Source organism: Elephantulus edwardii, unplaced genomic scaffold, assembly GCF_000299155.1.
Source record: "Elephantulus edwardii isolate Elephantulus edwardi_28Jun2011 unplaced genomic scaffold, EleEdw1.0 scaffold00158, whole genome shotgun sequence".
NCBI lineage: Eukaryota > Metazoa > Chordata > Mammalia > Macroscelidea > Macroscelididae > Elephantulus > Elephantulus edwardii.
Genome location: NW_006399908.1, coordinates 956469 through 977429, shown reverse-complemented (window position 1 = coordinate 977429; position 20961 = coordinate 956469). Strand labels below are relative to the sequence as shown.

The 20961-nt window shown below is 41.1% G+C and overlaps 1 protein-coding gene across 1 annotated transcript in view; it reads left to right on the top strand.

Annotated features, from left to right (window-relative positions):
- Positions 1 to 20961, top strand: part of LOC102846030 (putative glycerol kinase 5-like) — a 92212-nt gene that overhangs the window by 36086 nt on the left and 35165 nt on the right. The window contains exons 2-5 of the mRNA XM_006895114.1: positions 170 to 263; positions 2373 to 2448; positions 13362 to 13455; positions 19318 to 19449. Coding sequence (XP_006895176.1) covers positions 170 to 263; positions 2373 to 2448; positions 13362 to 13455; positions 19318 to 19449 — 396 coding nt within the window. The remainder of the gene's footprint in view (positions 1 to 169; positions 264 to 2372; positions 2449 to 13361; positions 13456 to 19317; positions 19450 to 20961) is intronic.

Below are 20961 nucleotides of genomic sequence, written 5' to 3'. Positions count from 1 at the left end.
ATATATACTTTTTTTAAACATTGCATGTAGATATGTTCTTATTTTATAACAAGAAAATATCATTAAGAAATAAAATTCTGTAGTGAATAGTTTTAACTAGACTTACGAGCCAGTTAGTGTTGACTTAGCCTGTTTACCCCTGGACTGAATCATTTCTTTTCATAAATAGGTACAAAGTCTTTATCCTCAAACTGGCTGGGTTGAAATTGATCCCGATGTTCTATGGAATCAGTTTGTTGCTGTGATCAAAGAAACTGTCAAAGGTAATTGGATTTTTAAAAATAGTCCCTAAAGTATACTTTGTAGTAAGAGTCTTCTTCAGGCTTCTGTACTCTTTTGTGGCTTTTCTAAGTTATAATTTTAAAAATTGTATTTTGTGGAATTCACTTTCCAGTTGTTCTTATGTGCCATTGAATTGTAACCAATTCATAGCTAAACCTTTAGTCAGTTTTCAGAGGCTGTAAATCACATAGGAGGAAATGGCCCATCTGTCTCCCAAGGAGAAGTTGGTGGACTTGAACCATGTGCCTGTTGGCAGCACAATTTCTTAACACTAGGCCTGTCATATTTCAAGTGAGAAGACCATTTTAGTGCAATTAGAATAGGATCCTTTTTCCTTTAATAAAAACCTACCGAATAATTTGAAAATATTTTACTAAGTCTATTTGTTTTATTGAAATGTTAATAAACCCATATGTTTATCTGAGAAATAATATTATGCAATTCCTTTCCCACTTTGTAATATTGTAACGAAAAGTGTCATTGGCTTTTTCCCCCTAAATCTTATTTGCTGTTGAGAATATACATGCAAAAAAAAAAAAAAAGAGAATATACATGCAGAGGCTCAGCAGTTTCTGTATTTCATACAGTTTAATGACATTGTTTACATTCTGCTTCTGCAACTCTACTCTCCCTCTTATTCTTTGTTGTTCCTCCCACTGAAATAATAAATTCACTTTTCCCAGCTAGTCTTTCAAGTTGCTATTTTCAATTGGATCCAGTAGAGAAAGTTCTTGAAAGATCATAGTCTTAAGGCATACTAAAGGATTGACTGTTGGTTTTAAGAAGATTTCGAGGGATGTTTTAGGAGTCCTTGTGGTACATTGTGATCCTTGGTGGTGGAGTGGATTAGGTGGCCCTTTGCTGACCAGAAGTTTAGTGGTTCAGACCCACTGAGGCAGTCTGCTTGCATCAAGATTTACAGCCTTAGAAACTTTAAGGGGCATTTCTGTCCTGTAGGGTCTGTGTGAGTTGAAACTGATTCATTAACAGTAGGTTTGATTTACTTATTTGACAGCATCACTATAGATAGTGAAGAGATTGAGATTGTTAACAGCTTTAGTTTGCTTGGTTCCACAGTCAACACTCTTGGTACCAGCAGCCAGGAAATAAAAAAAAAAAAAACAAATTGCATTGAGAAAGTCAGCTGTCAGGGACCTCTCCAAAGTACTGAAGAGTGATGATGTCATTCTGGAGACTAAGGTGTGCCTGGTCAGGCCATAGTCTTTGCAGTTACTTGCTGTGCATCAGAGCACTGTACAATGACTCGGGATGATAGGAGAATTGATGCCTTTGAGCTGTGGTGCTGGAGAAGAGTATTGAATATCCCATGGGTTGCTAGGAGAACAAACAGGTTTGTCCTAGGGCGCATGAGACCAGGCTTCTTCTTGGAGACAAGGATTCCAAAGCTTTGTCTGACATACTTTGGGCATATTGCAAGATGAGACCAGTGCTTGGAAGGGGACATCATGCTTGGGAGGGTGGAGGGACAGTGCAGGAAAGGAAGACCCTCATAAGATGGATTGATTCAATGACTGGGGTAATGGAGGGAGGTATGTAAGAAAATTGGCACAGGATAGATCAGGGTTTAAGGTTGTTGTACGTAGGGTCCCTATGAGTTTTAGGTGACTCGATGGCACATAACAGCAACAACAGGTTTGATTTGCATTCAGGGAATAATTTGGTGGTTGTGTGCCTTTCAGTTGAAACTGACCCATAGCTGACCCTCCACTGGGTTTTCAGAGGCCATTAATCGCTTGAGAGGAGATTGCCCCTCCTTCTTACCTGAGCAGCAGCTGGTGGATTTGAACCCCATGCCTTTGAGATTTCAGTGCAGTTTCTTACCACTAGGCCACCAGAGGAATAAGTTTGGTAGAAAGTTTAAATATTATCTCAATATCACAGACTTCTCCCCACGCTTATCCCAGTTCATCAGTTCACATGATGCTTATTTATTGAGCTTTTATTTTTTTGAAAATTTTTGCTGTAGTTTGAATGAACATTTACAGAACATGTAGATACCCAGATTGTAACTGTATTTTTCCTGCTTGCCGTGAATTCTCACACACATGTTTATGTGTCTTTGTTTTCAGCTTCAGGTATAGGGATGCATCAGATTGTTGGCCTCGGCATATCCACGCAGAGAGCAACGTTTATTACCTGGAATAAGTAAGTGTATTGTGTGATAACAATATTGCTAAACTGATACCACGGTGAGTACACTGTTGTAAAACCTGTTCCAGAGTTTTAACATTTAACTAAGAAGTTTTGTTAAGAGGAATGGAAGTGAGCTGCTTCTTCCTTACTAAAATTATTCCCTGAATGTCTTATTTAAATAAAAAATAATGAGAAGATTTTTGCTGTCATTAAAAGTCTTCATTTTCCCTTTTTTTGTTAGTAAATGAACTTTTTCTAATAAGCTGGATTAATGGATTAAAAATGTAAAAAGTAGTTTACACTCAAAGAGAAATCAGGGAGACGGATGTTTCTGTAAAAACATAATACTATGATTATGCTTTATGTTTTCACTTTTTCCAGACTTAATATTTATGTGTCTCTATAGGCTGAGACATGTAGAGATTAAAAACAAATAATATCATCCATCAGATGCTCCACTGGAGAAAGAGAGGCATTTTCCTTCTGTACCAGCTGGATCTGATTTGACGGTACACACACACACATACACACACACACACACAATAAAAACAAACACAAAAAACCCCCAGTAATAACAATGTAGCTTTTAAAAAAAATATGTTATTGGTTCAGTGTAGCTTCTTTTTTTTTTTTCCTATAATTATATTTTATTAATTTTCATAAACATTTACAGAGATTTTGGGCTTCCACTCATTCATTGTTGCACTATTCTCTCTACCCTCCTCCCAGTTTGTTCTTGTCCAAATGCCACAGTGCTTGTCAAAGCCAGTTCTGATTAATCTTCTTTGTCAGTGTATCCTTTGCCATTCCCTATCACTCCTCCCTGAGAGAGACTTCACCCTGAGTCATAAGGAAAAGGGGACGGCGTATTCTCTTAGCTACTTCCTGCTGAAAAGGGATGCTGTGGGTTTCAGGGTGAAGATCTTCTCTCACTACTCTAAAGGGCCCCTTTGGCAGTAGGAAACACATAGACTATTATGGAGATTGATTTTGGAATTCAGATGCACTCTTATTGATTGTGCTTGGCTGTACATGTACATATCCTTCAAGATGTATCATGGGGCTGTTGCAACCTAGAAGACACAAATTTGACTAACAAGTTATAAGTACATGAGTCCAAAAATTATGGAAAAGTAAAAGAAAAGATTCTTTCATTGTTTTACAAACCCTCCCCCAGGTCCCCTCCACCATGCAGCCCTCGCTCTAGTCTCCTGTGATGACAGAAATACCCAGTTACATCTCTCTTTTAGACGGTTCTCTCCCTCCTCTGTTTCAGTGCAGTATACATTATTGAACCCATCTTACTCAGTCTCTCCCCAACCCCAAGGACAGTCCCATTCTACAACAGTGGCATCATGTAATATTTGTCCTTTTGTGACTGGGATATTTTACTCAGCATAATGTTCTCCAGAGTCAACCATTTTGAATAATATTGCATGAGTTCCTTGTTTTTTAATGCAGCATAGTATTCCATTGTGCGAATATACCACAGCTTCTCTAGCCATTCGTTTCAGTGTAGCTTCTGAATAATGAACACCTGTCAGATTCTAGGCATTGGACTAAATTCCATTTTCCTTTGAACAAATCAGTTATTTAGATATTTCATCTATTTGTTACAGAGAAGCTGAGGCTCAGAGAAATATGCAAATTTTTCAAGTCTTTCTTTCAATGGAGAGTCAGGACTCCAAATCATCTTGACCTGGAAGTATATGCCCTTTCCGCCACCTCTATTGTTTTCGGCATGTTCTTGCTTTCAAAAAAGGCTTGTAAAATATACCTTAGCTATAAAACACCAGATTCCAAAGACCTGGTTGAACTTGGGGCAGTGAAAAGAAAATCACTGGGTGCAAAGGACAAATATGAATCTGAGGAACACTGAAAAACTCAATGGCATCACTGTCACGTAGGACCTGACACACTGCTGACTCTCTTTCAGGGAGAGAAGTGAAGAGTGGCTTTCGAGAAGCAGTAAATCACATGAGAGGCTTGTTTGCTCATTCTTCTGCTGGAGTTGTTGGTATATTTGAACCAGCAGGCTCTAGCTCTTTACAAAACCTACTGTCCCATATTTCTCCCAAGGAGCAGCTGGTAGGTTCCGGTTGCAAACCTTTGAGTTCACAGCTGAGCTCTTTGCTGGCTCACTCTCTAGCTAGCTAGCAAGTTCTTTCTCTTTCTCTTTCCTATGTTTGCCTTTCTGTTCTGATCCTCTTGCCTTTGGGTTTCCTCTGGATTGTACCACCAGAGCTCACTGACATCAAACACCCTCACTCCCTGCTCTTGAGGTGAAACCAACTCAGAGCTAACCCTCAGAGGGATTTTAGAGACTGTAAATGGCAAAGAGGAGATGTCCCATATTTTTCCTGCATGTTGTTAGGTGCCATCAGATCGAGTACGACTCATAGCAACCCTATGAACAGTAGATCTGAATCCTGTCCTATCCTGTGCCATCCATGTCTGACACTCTTGAGCACATGGCTGCAATTACTGTGTCAATCTGTCTTGCTGGGAATCTTCTCCTCTTTCTCTGCTCCTTCCCCCTTTTACGCATGACATCCCTATCCCTCTCTAAGGAGTAGCCTCTCTAGCAACTTGCCCAAAATATGAGAAATGACGCTTCACCATCCTTGTCTCAAGGAGCTCTCTGCTGCACCTTTTCCAAGACATACCTGTTTGTTCTTTTGGCAGTCCAATACTCCTCTCCAGCACCACAATTCAAAGACATCAATTCTTCTCTGTCATCTGTACTCACTGTCCGGCTCTCAGATGTGTAGGAAATAATGGAAAGGACCATGGTCTGAATCAGGAACACCTCAGTCTTCAAACTGACATCATTGCTCTTCAGTATTTTGGAGAGGTCCTTGAGAGAATTCTTACTCAAAGCACTATGTCTTCTTATCTCTTGACTGCTTGTACCAAGGGTGTTGATTGTAGATCCAAGTAAGATGAAATCATTGATAGTTTATCCTTCTCTCGTGCTGTTGGACACTGGTCCTGTGATAAGGACCTTTGTTTAAATTTGACCTGCCAAAGAGGTTCATTGTGACAAATTGTGCAAGTAGCACAGTTGTTGGGGTTTTGTGCTTTGGAGACAGCTCATAGAGAAGCTGATAGATTCAAACTTCTTGCTTTTGGATTGGCTGTACAACACCTTACCCCTTCTGCCACTGGAGCTCCGTATAGCCTAGCCAGACTGACATATAATTAGCTATTACAGAAGTTATTGTTGCTATGTGTCATCAAGTCAATTCTGACTCATAGCAACCCTATAGAACAGAGTAGAGCCATCACAGAGGGTTTTCTGGACTGAACCGCTTACAGGAGCAGTTTGCCAGCTTTCCCTCCCACAGAGAACCTTGGTTGATTCAAACTACAAACCATTTGATTGACAGCTGGCTGCTTTGACAACTTTATCAACTGAGCTCCTATCACAGAGGGACAAGGGAAAAGGGTTTTGCTTTAGGATATGTAAATGTAGAGCTATCCCCAAAGGGGTTAAAATTTTGGTCTACTACAGACTGAGGATTACATCTTAATTTCAAGAAAGCAGAGATTTGTACACCAATGCTCATAGCAGCATTATTCGCCATCACAAGAATATGGAAACAGCCCAGATGTCCAACCACAAACGAATAGATTGAGAAATTATGGTACATTCACACAGTAGAATACTATGCAGCACGCAGGAGGAATAACTGTAAATTATTACCTAACTTGGGAGGGACTGGAGGTCATTATGCTGAGTGAAATAACTCAGTCCTACAAGGATAAATATTATATAAAACCGTTATTGTAGAATGAGTATAAGGATCCAAGAGGGGTGGGAGAGGTTGGAAGCAGAGGGATGTGGATGTGCAGGGGAAGAGGGGGATTAATTATCAGGTTGTAAATTTGATAGGGGGGGTGAGGGAAATTGAAAGAACTTGTTTGCATTTGTATTCAAATTTTGTAAATAAACTAGTTGTTGTTGTTGTTAAGTGAGTCTCAGGCAACTCATAGCGACCCTATGAAGGAGAGTCCTCGACACTTGGGTGCCTTTCATCCTCTCTCCAGGTTCACCGGGTTTCTGGAGGCAAGCTATTATGGAAGTGGATGCCACTCCTCCTTCCAAACTTGTTTTAATCAGGGAGCTCCACCCCACTCTCTGTCCGTATTGGGTAGCCAACCATTAACGCATTTGACATATCAGTGTCACAGAGTTCAGGCACACAGCAACCAAAAGTGACCGCAGTATGGCAACTTGTACACCAGGGCTATCTGACCTAGAGGGATGTCTGAACAAAAACAATGAAAGACAGGAAATAAACTAGTAGAAAAGAAAAAATAAAACTCCCCACCGCTAAACCAATAAACAACATCATGCTAGATGGAGAAATTATTAAAGTCAACAATTTCTGTTTACTTGACTCCACAATCAACTCCCTTGTACCTGCAGTCAAGAAATCAAAGGATGTGTTGCATTGGGAAAATCTGCTGACAGCGGCTTCTCCAAAGTGCTAAAGAGCAACGATGTCAGTTTAAAGACTAAGGTGTGTCTGATCCAAGCCATAGTCTTTTCATTTCCTATGCTTCTGAAAGTTAGATAGTAAATAAGGATGGCACAGGAAGAATCAATGACTTTGAATTATGATGTTGGTGAAGAGTACTGAATAGATCTCATGGACTGCCGAGAGAATGGACAAATCTATCTTGGGTGAGATGCAACCAGGTGGTTCTTTAGAGGTAAGGATAGTGAAACTTCATCTTATGTGCTTGAACAAATCAGTCCGTGGGAGAAGACATCTTTCTCTGTTAGGTCAAAGAGAAGAAGACCCTCAACAAGGTGGATTGACTGTGACAAGGACTGTGAGCATGTCAGAGATAGTGAGGATGCCACGGGATAGGGTGTAGTTCATGTCTGTTGTTCATATGGTTGATACAAGTCATAGCTCGATGACACATAATAACAGGTAGACTGAAGAGCTCATTTCCCATCAGTAGGTACTCTGTTTTCAGGGGACAGTGCATGTCACATCAGTGCCTCTTTCTGCACATATTCCCCGCCCCCCCAAGTTCCTTTAGACTGGAAGGGTTGAAGTGGGTAATCGATTTATCTCATGAATGAGGAAAGAGAACTTACATGTGTAGACCCGGGTTTTGATATTGGGCAGGGTGATTTATTTGTTCTGGAAGGCTGCCCTGAACATTGTAGGATATTTAGCAACATCACTGAACGCTTTTCTCTAGGTATCAGTGACATTCTCTCAGTTGTGACCCACAAAAACTGTTCCCAGCCATTACCAGCCCTCCCATGGTGGTCACAATCCCCCCAGTGGAGAACAGTGCCGTAGAAGAAGCCTGGAGAAGTGGGACGTGAGAGATTAAACGGCAACTTGAATGCTGAGATTTTTCCTCCTCAAATTTAAAGAGACTCGGGGAGAAAATAACTGAAAAAGGAAGACCAAGGCCAATCTAGGAAGTGGGCGATAAGAAGTGAGTGTGTTGTGTAGAGAGTGAGTTTATTAGAAGGGTCCCGACTAGGTGGATTCAGAAATTAGACTGTTGACCACAGAGACTGCGTGCGTCAGGACCTGTCTGCTGCATTTCTCACTCATGTTAGTTGTAGTCCAGGCTGTTCTGGTTCCTGACTGCCCTCTGCCTGGAAGAGGACTGTGTGTGCCTCAGGGTTTTCACTGGCTGGTTTTTTTGGAAGTTAATGAATCACTAGGCTTTTCTTCCAAGACACCTTTGGGTAGACTCAAGCCTTTTCTTTAGCAGCCCCATGTCTTCATTGGACCACTTGGGACTCCTTACTCATTGCAGGAGGCTCGATTCTTAGCAAGGGTTCTCGTGCAGCCCCGTGGTGAGGTGTTGAGACTCTTGGTTGCTAGTTTGAACCCACTTGAAGCTCCAGTGGTGGAGTCAGCAGGAAGTTGCACTGCTGACCCACAGGCCACTCCTCTCAGGGGGTTCAAATCCACCCAGTGATCTGCAGGAGGTGCACGGTTTTCTCCTGTGTTATTTACAGCCACTGGGAAGCCCAGGGGAGGATCAGCTATGAGTTGATTCCAGCTCAAGGTAGTAACTGATCTCCTGCACGGCTCTGTGGAATTAAGATGAGGTGGTCTCCTCCCATGTTTATGGTCTTGAGACAGCCCTCCTCTGTCTTACAGGTTCACAGTAAATTAGAATGAACAACAGTAGGTGTCTTTTCAAATTTTAGAGTTCTTTTTTTTTTTATTCAGGTTGATGTTGTTGTTTGTTATGTGCCTTTAAGTTGCTCATGGCTCATAGCAACCTTGTGTACAGTAGCTCAGAACCCTGCTCCTTATTGAGCCAACCTCATTGTCTCTGGAACATCTACCCCAGTCACTGAGTCAGTCCATCTCATTCAGGATCTTCCCCTCCTGCACTTTCCCTCCACCTTCCCAAGCATGATATTCCTCTCCAAGGACTGGTCCCTCCTTGTGACATGTCCAAAGTATGTCAGACAGAGCTTCAGAATTCTTGCCAGCACTCAGGGAATCCAGGAGCAGCCTGGTTTCGCCCTCTCCAGGACAAATCTGTTCTCCTAGCTGTTCGTGGTATATTCAGTACTCTTCACCAGCACCACAGCTCAAAGGCATCAATTCTCCTTCTGTCATCCTGATCCCTAGTCATTGTCTAGCTTTCTGATTAGCAAATAATTGTGAGGACCCTGGCCTCAGATCAGGTGCACCTTAGTCTCCAGACTGACTTCGTTGCTCTTCCATACTCTGGAGAGGTCCCTGACAGAAGACTTTACCAGTGCAATTTATCTTTTGATTTCCTGGCTTCTGGTACCAAGAGTGTTGATTGTGGAGCCCTCCCCATTTAGGAGGAATAGTATCAGAGTCTGAGAGAGTTCAGTTCCTTACTGGTGATGGTATTACTGCAATACATATGATTTTTTCTTAAAACAGTTATTTGTGAATTTACTTTCTTGCTTGTCCCTTTTTCCTTTCCCCCCGCCCCACCCCTGGAATAACTATGTTCCTTCAGGCATTTTGAAACCTCTGTTTGTTGAAAATGAGATACCAGATATTTTCTGAAAACCAAACAAACAAATAACCAACAAGTCATCCTCCTCTTGTTACTTTTAAAGAACAGATTTCTTTTGCTCACTGTGCCTGGCAGATTCTCTACAAGGCAAGACACAGGCAGGAGTGAACGCAGCTCTGAGCCAGCAGGAAGTACTTTTTTTGCTCTTTTTGAGGGAAGGCCAGAGATACACTAGACCGTGAAGAACAGTCTGTTCGTTCCAGTCCCTGCTGGAACCTCCTTTTCTCAACTCATTTGGGTTTTTTTTTTTTTTTTTTTTCTTCTTCTGCACCCGGGGTACGTTTCTCCAGTGATGGCCAAGGGAACATTATTTCTCTTCCAGTTGCTGTCAGGGGGTCTAAATCATATTTTCTTTTTGCATTTCTCCTTTCTTCCCTTGATCCCTCCCAGCACTCAGGGAACCCAGTTTTTATTAATTCTTTTCAGTCTTTGTTCTTTCTTATGCTCTTAGACTTGGTTTCCCCGCCTCATGGTTCAATTAGTGCTACAAGTGAACTTGTTTTCCAAAATAACTCTTAAATGATGCCACCTCATTTCAGTTGTATTAAAATCCTTTCTGTCCTAAAAAAAAACAAACCCACAATGAACTGTTTAGTTTCTTCACTTGTGGTGTCTCTCAAGGAGTTTTCTACTAACTAACCTGTAGTCAGGGTGTGTACCAATTAGCAACATACATAAACTCTGAGTCATGAACCGGGATTCACTTAGTAACTGCTGAGGGCGTGTTCACTGGGTGTGAAGCACCATGCTAATCACTGCACTGAATATAAAGACAAACAAAAGTGCCAGCAGCCCTCAAGGAAGTTACTACTCCATAATACAGGTATACAAGCTGTGTGTGTTTCCATAGCACCAAATACGTCTTTTTATGTGTCATATACTTGTGTCCTGGTGCTTACTAATTTAGGACATAGAAATATGTAATAACCGTAAGAATGTAAAAAGTCCTAGAGAAGTTGAAAACAAATCGTGTACTGAATGAGTCCTCTCCAGCATCACTTCTTTTTTTTTTTCTTCTGACAGAGATCTAGATCAATGCCAAGTGAGTATTGGAAATGTGTCTGGTTACTGAGATCCATATTCTACCATCTTATGAGTTAAAGATGCCACTTCCATCCAGTGATCTTCACACCCTATTTGTGCTTCAGCCACATTGGCCCTTCAGCCCCTCTGACACAGCTTGCGTGATTCTGCATGTTTGAGCATATACAGTACAGTTTGTCAGGAGTGTTCACCCATCTTGTCAATTAGGTCACACACCCTTCAACAAGCTGGGTTCCAGGGTCATGTCTTGAAGAAGCCTTCTCAGAGCCTGCCTCACATTTGATGGTCTCTCCCTGTTATACACTCGATGGTTCTTCACATTTCTCTTTCATTTCCCGTTGTGGTTAAATAATTGAGTAAGTGAATGGTGGTTTGACTTCTCTTGGTAGAGTTATATATGTCGGGGCAAAGATGTCATAACCCTCTGCTTGTGGCCATGCCACCAGTTCCTGGCACAAATTTCTTTGTAAATCTTTGCTGAAGATCAGGGATTGAAAAGCAGATGCCTCTACCTATGAGTGCTGTTGTAGAAAGTAGGAGTATAGATTACTCAATTTCATTTCTAGCTAACAATCTGATAATCTTTCAGTAGGGCAAGATTTGTTAGTCTGTTACCTCTTTCGTAACTGGAGTAGGTGGTAAGAAAGGCTTAGAGTCCAGGAGTCAGTCCAGATGTGCCCTCGGGACGTGGGAGTGCAGCCTGGTGGACCTCTGCCCTGTGGTGGTGCTTCATTCCTGCTGGTGAGAGATTTTGAGGATGAAGGCTGGCTAGCCTGGCAGGGGCAGTCAGGGAACCTTTCACGGTGTTCTTGAGCCAGGTCAGTATCCTGGTCGTATAGTGATGGAAGTTCGAATCCATCTGTTACTCCAAGGGAAAGGATGTTATCTGCTCCCATTCAGATGGAGCAATTCTCCTCTGCCCTGTAGAATTGACATCAGTTGGAAGCAGCTGGACGATGGGAGTTTGGTTGGGTTTGTTTGTTGTTGTTGTTGTTTTTTTATCCAGATGAGTAGAAATTTGCTTAATAGAAAGAGTTAATCAGCAGAAGTGGCCCCGGAATATAAGAGCCGGGTGTGCCTGAAGCAGTGAAAGTGCTTTGGAAATGGAGAGTAAAATAAGGAAGACACAGAGCCCACGTGCTCAGGAAGCCAGTGACCATGATTGTGAAGGCGATCTAACTTTCATTTGGCCTCGGTGAAGGGGGTGAAGAGGAAATTGGGGAAGAGATAAGCGGGCTTGGTGGAGGACATTCAGGATAAAGGGAGATGTTGTTGGTTCTGCTTCGTGTTGTTATACACTGTCGAGTTGGAACCAACTCAAAGGTGACCCTCCAGTGGGTTTTCAGAAGCAGTTACTTGCATGGGAGGAGATCGTGTGTCCTTCCTCACACACTTCGGACATGTTGCTAGGAGGTGTGCTATTCCTTGGAGAGGGACATGATGGTGGGAAGGGTGGAGGGTCGGTGAAGGAAAGGAAAGGAAGCCCCTCGACAAGGTGAGTTGACACGGTCACTGCCGCAGTTGGCGCTTGTGTGTCAGGAAGTATGAGGATGCGCAGGACAAAACGGGGCTCAGATCTTTTGTTCAAGAGTCATCGTGAGTCGTATTATACTCAACTTGATGGCACCTAACAGCTCCTGCAGAGCTGCTAGTGGATTTGAACCACGTGGCTTAAGGATTGCGGTGCAGCTTCTTACCACTAGGCCACCAGAGTCAGGGAAATTTTACTATGCTTTGAGAAGAAGGTAAAAGGAATAATTGATGACATGAGGTGATAAAAGAAATGGCAGTGCATAGAGAAAGAGAATACAGTAGGGGGTGTCAGCTGTGAACCTGGAGAGGAAGCAGTTTTCCTGTGTCCTGGGAGAGATGCAGGATGACCCCTGGTATAGCGAGTGGAGGAGTGTAGAGCTGAGGAAAATCATTCTCTGTCTACTCATCTCCTTTGAGAACTAGGAAGCCACAGGGGACCAAGAGCTTGAGAAACCTGGATTTACCATTGTAAGGATTAGAGAGGGAACACATGAGGGACAAGAAAAAGGAAAGTGTAGGCAAGATGGTATCCCATTGATAAGGATTAGTACCAATTCACAGACTGGGTGATTTCCCCCTCCTCCCCAGTTCCTTTTACCGTCGCTGGCATTGAGAGTAAGGAGAATAGCAAGTAAACTTGATCTGCACATAGAAGCTTAATAGGGTAGATAGTTAGGTCAAAAGGAATAAATAGAATGAAGACAAGTTGCTGGTTAAAATGTATCTGACACTGCATAGTGCCACTGCAGTGGCACTGGCAGATGGGACTGACATCAGGGTTAGGGTAAGAATGAGAAAAACTGCATGAATTATGTATACCGCATTGAAACCGATGAGGGAGAGAACAGTTTAAAAGCAATATATTTTAGGGCATTATGATTATCATAAGAGTCCTGAATGAAGGTTGCAGAGTGGAGTATACTCGGGGTGGGGGTGGGGGTTGTGGGGAGATTGTATACCTGTGAAGGAATTTTTCTTTTACTTTTCAAAGAGAAGAGCAAACTGGGGGTGGGGGGTGGGGTGGGCGGGGAGAAAAGTGCAGCAATGAACGAATGGAAATCCAGAATCTCTGTAAATGTTCATTGAAATTAATAAAAAAAGAAATGTATCTGAAATGGTAACTCTTGAGATCCATGAAAACAGTTAACTATGGGGAGGGTTGGTAGGAAGAAATCAGAAAGTTGGAGATGCTAATTACAGTTTGTTTAGAAATGTTTTCTTTTGTGGCAGATCATAATAGAACATGGTTTCTCATCTGTATAATTTTTTTATAATATTATCTCCACCTTCAGGAAAACGGGAAAGCAATTTCACAACTTTATAAGTTGGCAAGACCTAAGAGCGGCTGACCTTGTAAAATCTTGGAATAATTCCTTTATAGTCAAGGTAATAATTTTATTATCGCTTGTAATTTGAGTACTGTTTTTCCTGTAATTCTCTATTAACTGTGCCTTAGTTGTATACTTTTCTGCCTTTGTAATTTTAGGACATTAAGGAGAGAATACAAACACACACACACACACACACACACACACCCCTTACACTGGTAAAATTGTAGAATTGAATTATTAACAACTACAAGTCAGAAACTACCTGAAACTTCATATTTCTGGTCTTGAGAAATGGAAAAGATACAGATGAGATAGGATGAAATATCTAAATTTAATCACCTTTTTGTTATTAAAACAACTAAACTTTAATGAAAATAATATATAAATGACACTTCCTAAGTAGAATTTATAATAGAAATTCAGAGGTTTAACATCAAAATTTCAGAGATAAATAATGCATTGCAAAGACAAAGGATTATAATGAATCAGTAGAAGTTAGTATCAATCACTGAAATAAAGAACAAATCCCTTAGTACTGGTCTTTTAGAGGAATAATAGAAAGACTAATGAAGAAACCCAAGTGTTATATATTACACTGTCATGCGGAATCATTTACACATGATTGAAATTCTAGAACAGGAAGAGGTCAAATAGGAAAAAAAAAACAAAACAAAACCAAAATGCAGAGAAAATTTTCAGTGATGTACTACCAGAAAGATATGAAGAAAGATACTTATCCAAGAAGCTTAAAAGATCCAAAATAGGATAGACCCCAAAATAGAATAACCAAGATATATCATAATCAAACTATTAAAAATCAAAGATAAAAAATTCTGAGAGAGACGTGGGGAGAAAACAAAAGTAATTTGCAAAAGGGATCCAATAAAACTAAGCTCTGATTTCTTGGTAGAAGGTCATGCAAGCAAGAAGTCATTGAATAAAAGAAAACACACACACACACACACACACACACACACACACACAAAATTGGCGGGGGAAAAAGCAGTTAGTGAAAGAAAAAATAAAAGCCACCCAAGAATTATTATATGTACAGCTCAATTACCCCTCAAATAGGATGGTAAAACTTAGTTATTGTCATCTCCAGATAAACAGACATTAAGAGAATTTGTAAAATCTGTAAAAATGTAACATGAAATGCTAAAAAGAATGCTTTAGGCAAAGAACTGGATATCCATTTGTAGAAAAGAATGAAACAAGATCCATATTTCACATGATGTAAAAGAACACACTTGAGGCATATCAATGACCTAGATGTAAAAGGTGAAACTATAAGATCATGGAAGAAGAAACAGCAAATGTAGGAGCCCTGATTTATGGCATAAGTGGCCTAGCAAACATAACTGAAAGTTGACAATTAACAAGCACTGGTCCTTCTTTGCAACATGCCCAAAGTATGTCAGACAAAGCTTCAGAATCCTTGACTTCAAGGAGCAGCTTGGCTTCACCCTCACCAGGACAACCCTGTTAGGAAAAAGAATTAAAATGCTAATGCACTGTAAAGAATATAACCAATGGCATGGAACAATTTGAATAAAAATTATTTAAGGGTAGCCTAACTTGTGGGGTTATTAGTGTAGGTGTGTCAGAGACAATAAGGTTGGCTCAAGATAGAGCTGAAGTTAGAGCTGTTGTGCATGGGGTTGCTGGGAGTTGCAGGCAGCTCAATGGCACATAACACCACCACCACCTTTTTAGGTAAACTGTCATCTAAGGCAAACAAAATATTACTTAAAAAACAACAGCAACAAAATTGCAAGCAGCCGTCCAAGATACAGTTATTAGTTTCTTTCAATCTGAAGCAAAGCTGTGTGAAGAAAATTGAGGAGGCAGCCCCCAAAGACCAGTAGACCATACAGTTCACACCTCTGGGGGCCTGAGATTGGAAGAAGCAGATGGTGCCCGGCAGCCTATACTGACTACACTGATTAGGATCACCCTAGAAGGCCCTGGGGGAAAATTAAGAACAAAATTCAAAATAATAAATATGATCAGATTGGGTGGATCAGTAGAGACTGGTGGAACCTCCAGACTCTGGGCTTGGGATACCCTTTCAACCTGGATCTGGACTTACTCTCAGAGAGCATCTTTAAGCCAGTAGATGATTGACAGTAGACAGACCACTTGTCCAAAAATAAAAGCTCACTAAGCAGGAAGGGGCAGGACGGGTGAATGGATAGCACAAAACTCAGGGTGAGAATGAGAAGAATTTTCTTACACTGAGAGTATTGCAATGAAAAGAATATTTACTGATAATTATTAAGTTATTACTTTGGTACTTCACCATTAAAGGCTGTCTTTGTTTCCTAATGCTGCTATAACAGAAATACCACAAGTGTTTGACTTGAAAGAACAGAAACTTATTTTCCAACACTTTGGGAGGCTGAAAGGCTAAATCAGGACATCAGTTGTTTTGATTTCTTCCTTGTCAGGATCCTTTGACAACTCTCACATGGCTTCTGTATTCCCTGGTGTTTCTATGTCCAATCTGTGCTTTTTAAAACACAGAAGTAATTAGCTTTAGAATACATGTTGTACTGATAAGTCCTCAGGAACTTAACCGACCTTATTTCCAAGCAAGAACACCTCTACCTGCATAAAGCTTCGTTCAGATTGCAGATATTTGCAGGAACATCACTCAGTTATTTAATATGCCTTCTCAGATCAAGTGCCTGTACCAGATGGTGCATGGGAGAGGGCCAGTGTCCAGAACATCATATTTTACTTTATAAGTTTTTAGAGACACTAACTGCATATTAAAACAAACTGTAATATATTTTAGAAGATAACCGTGATGAGTGAGTGAAACAATTTTGTCACAATCTCAGCCCACATTGGGTTTTCTTTTACTACGTCTGTAGAGACTCTTGCTCATTGCCATCAAGTCAAAACTGACTCACAGCTGGCCGCCTGGATTTACAGCAGCTGTAAATCACACAGGAGGCGCTTGCCCATCTTCCTCCTGTGGGGCAGCCAGGGTCTGGCCTACGTGTGACTCTGATCCCTGTTCACATCCCCTTCTCTCTTGTGTCACTAAGGCTGGCTTGGCCAGTCTGCCTTTTTCCTGGTGGTACCCAGGCCCTTTCTCACCTCAAGACTTCCCTGCTTGTTCTTCAAGGCCCAGTTCACATGATGGGGGGCTTTTTCGGCCACCTGTTCAAACTGTCCCCTCCCAGCCCTGCCCCAGGCCTGTCACACTCTTCCTTATTTTCTTAACATCACTAAATAGAATTTCATTGAAAAATACTTTTTAATAGAATTTTTATTAATAAGAGAGAACTGGGGGGAGGGGTGGGCAGGGAGGAAAGTATAAGAGTGAATGAATGGAAATCCAAAATCTCTGTAAATGTTATAAAATTAATAATATAAAATTTAAAAAATTCAAGATTTTTTTTTAAAAATGTATATAAGGTAGAAGGGTACTTTTTGAATGAGACTGAAATAAAAATTTTCAGTTTTGTTAAAAAAAAAAAGAACTATAGATGCACTTGTAAGAAACAACACAGAAAAATTCCTTATACATTTTCCAGTTTCTCCCAGTGGAAGAATATATATGTCATGCCGAACTATAGAAAAATGTCACGGCTGTGGTGTTGACATTGATAGAGTCCACAGTAATTATTCTAGTATCTCCAGATTGGCTTGTGCCCAGTTATGTGTGGTTTTGTTTCTATTATCCTTTAATTTTTTTTTAGCTGTCAGAGATCAGGTATCCATTACTGTAGTTTAGGAACTGAACAGTTTCAACACTAGAAATCCCCCTCATCGTGCCCATTTAAACCATATTCACCTCTTTCTGTGCACGGCCTGCCCTCCTGCGCCCTTAAGTCCTGACAGACCCTGATCTGCTCTCCAGATGAACTTTATGAACTTTGTATGTAAACCAGTATAAAATGAAGAAAAAAAAAACACCACAAACCCAACACAAAGCCCTAACATTTTCTCATCTCAGTAATTTAGTCATGCGATCTTAACCTTGGGGATTTTCCCTCCACTCGCTTCAATTCCCTGAAGATCATCCACTTTGTTATGTGTGTCCGCAGGTTGTTCCTTTTCAATGCCAAATCTTGTTCACTGGCATCATGTACATTTATGGTTCCATTCACTCTTGAAGGACAAGAGGCTCTGGTGACATAGTTTGTACAGTTGCCCTATTAACTCAAAGGTGTGTCGCTCTGGTGGTTCAAATCCACCAGCCACTCCTTGGAATGATGCCGAGCAGTCTCCACCCATGCTGTTTACAGCTTTGGAAACCCAGTGAGGGGGTCAGCCAGGAGTTGAGACCAACTTGGCAAAGAGTGGAGTATTGAAGGATAGTTGTGCCGACTTTGATGTATTTTTGGCCATTACAGATAAAGCTGAGATGAATGCTACAGTACATATTTATGTGAACTTGCTTTAATTTTTCTAAGATCAGTGTCCGGGAACTCCATTATTAATATAAATCATAAAATAATTGAGTATTTAGTTTTCTAAGAAACTGTCAAACTGGTTAACAAAGTAATTGTATGATTTTACAATTCTGGGTGATGTTGTTGTTGTTGTATACCATAGAAGTTGGAACAGACCCATAGCTGAACCTCTAGTGGGTTTTTAGAGGCAGTTAATCGCACAGGAAGAGATTGCCCATCCTCCCACAGAGCAGCTGGTGGCCTCAAACCATGAGCTTTCGGGATCACAACACAGCTTCTTGCCACTAGGCCACCAGAGCTCCAGTTATGAGTGATACAGCATAAAAATTCCCTCCCCCCGCCCCCATATTTTAATGTCTCTGGAGTCAAGATACATTTTTAAGCAATTATGTCTTATTATTATGCCATAATTTAATTAGCAGCATTTTTCCCTTTTAGATCACACATTGAAATTGTTCACCGTATAATGTGCCTTCTTATAATGTGTCTCATTTATTGATTACTTATCTGCATTTTTTCTACTGGAAATTAAGTTCTAACAAGTCAGAGGTTTTGCTTGTATAGTTCACTCAGTTTCTTTCAGGCCTAGCAGTTTGGTCCATAGAAGGTACTCAGTAAATGTTGGGGAGCTCTGGTGGCCTTGCCCATCCAGGGTTGCTAACCTCAAATGCATGGCTTTCTGTTGGTTTGACCAGAGTCCAGTGGCTCTGTGGGAGAAAGATGGACATTTCCTTCCCTTGTGATTTACACCCTCAGAAATCTATGGAGAGGTCTATGAGTTGGTTCTGACTCGATGGCGTTGAGTTGAGTCAGTGTTTGTTAAGTATATGAAGGAAGGTGTTGACTGTTCAGATGTTAACTAAAGGTGCAGATCTTAAAGCTCTTAATGGGTTGGTGTGACACTTCTCGGCCTTGCTTGTGAAGAGTACTTGAGCTCTCAGTGAAGAATATCAAAGATTACACACAGCGTTCAACATAAAACCGAAGTCCTCATAAATAAGAAACATTGTGATGAGCAGGGAGAAAAGACTGGTGATGTCAAGGATTTAATCATTCTTGGATCCACAGTCAACTCTTAGAAATGAAATTTGCTCAGAAGGTTTTCTTGTTTTCAAAGATGCCAGAACTTTTCTCCCACCAGCAAGAATGACTAAATGAGACACTAGGTATTTCCCCCCCCACACACACACATTTGGTTCTGTTGTATATGGAGTATTAAGGAATTGAAATCTGCTCAGAATAAAAGTGATTTGGGCTTTAACGCAGGATGATTCTATCTTGAGCTCCTTAACTTAGTAATATCTCTAGAAACCTGTTTCCCAAGAAAGATCACAGCCTCAGGATGAACATGCCTTTTGAGAGGTCACCATTCCTCCACTACAGTAGTTAAACAACCTCTGTCTGGTCTTGGCTATGCACGTGTAGATTATTAACATAGAAACCTCAGGTATCATTAAATACAGTGTCCTGATATTTTTTTTTCAAAGCTAATCCACAGTTCCTGCCGACTGCTTCATTTCTTCACGAGAAGTAAACGCCTTTTAGGAGCCAGCTTGTTCACTTTCACAACGCAGCATGTTTCTGTGAGGTTGGCCTGGGTTTTACAGAACCTGGTGGAGGTAAGAAAGGCTTGTGTGGGTTAGGTGGGAACCACATAAAGACTGTGAAGAAGAATTTAAAAAGCAAACAAAAAATTAATAAAGACACTGTTGCTGTTCGGTGCCATAGAGTCAACTGTGATTCATAGCAGCTCTGTGAACAGCTGATCTACCTGCACCAGCCTCACGGTCTCATCCACACTTGAGCCCATTGTTGGAGTCTCTGTGTTGATCCATCTCCAGATCTTCCTCTCTTTCTCTGACTCTCTGCCTTTCTCAGTACAGTGTCTTTTCCCAAGGACTGATCACATGGCCAAAGTTTGTGAGATGAGGTTCTGCCATCTTTGCCTCTGAGGAGTAAATTGGTTTCACATCCTCCAAGATAGATTTTTTTGGTTCTGTTGGCAGCCTGTGGGATACTCAATGCTCTTCACCAACACCAAATTCACAGGCATACTTCTTGGTCTTCCTTAGTCACTGTCCAGCTTTCAGATGTGCACAAAGCATTTCAGAATACCATGGTTACATCAGGCTATTGATAGTAATTTGAGAGAAATGCAGGCGTCTTGCTATTGGAGCAGCTCTGATGGCTTAATGGTTTGGAGTTGCGCTGCCAATCCAAAGGCACATGATTCGAATCCACTAGCTGCTCTGTGGCAGAGAGATGGGCAGTCTCCTCCCTTGTGTTTCACAGCCTCTAAAAACCCGTTGGAGGGTCAACTATAGTCGGCTCTGAGTTGGTTAACAACAACAGAGTACATACCGAAATAGAAAATATATAAAGATGAGAATATGATTATTTGTGGGAAATTTAGGTATTAAAGTAGAAAATATGGCATCTTTATATGCTTTACTTTTAGGAAACCTCTTTGTTAAGAGTCAGAACACATGAATAGAAATTGAATACAAGCCGAAATGTCCCACTCCGTGATGTGTGTAGAGCAAGGATTTTGAGGCTTCATCTCTCATACTTTAGGCAGGTTTCCAGGAGGGACCAGTCTTTGGAGAAGGACATCATGCTTGGAAAGATGAAGGGACAGCCCAAGAGAGGAAGCCCCTGTGTGAGAGGGATTGGCAGAATGACTGGGGTAATGGGGATAGATGTGTCAGGGACAGATTTGCACAGGATAAAACAGGTTTCAGAACTATTGTGCATAGGGTCACTATGAGTCACAGGTGACTCGACAGCACATAAAAACAACAATAATATATATTTATATGTGTGTAAATAAACACATATGATGTATTTTTATATGAAGAGACAGTCACCACAAAACCATTTACCATCCAGTCAATGCTAAATGTCAATTCATGGTAACCTTTGTATTACCAAGTAGAACTGGCCCACAGAGGTTTTCTTAGTGATAATATGTATAAACACAGATCTTCTTGTATTTATCTTGTAGCTTCATTGAGGAGGTTCACATTTGTCATTACAAGGTGCCATCAAGTAGACAACAATTCATAATGACCCTGTGAATAGCTCCATCCACAGCATCTCAGGCCTGCTCGAGCCCAGTGTACTACTGACTA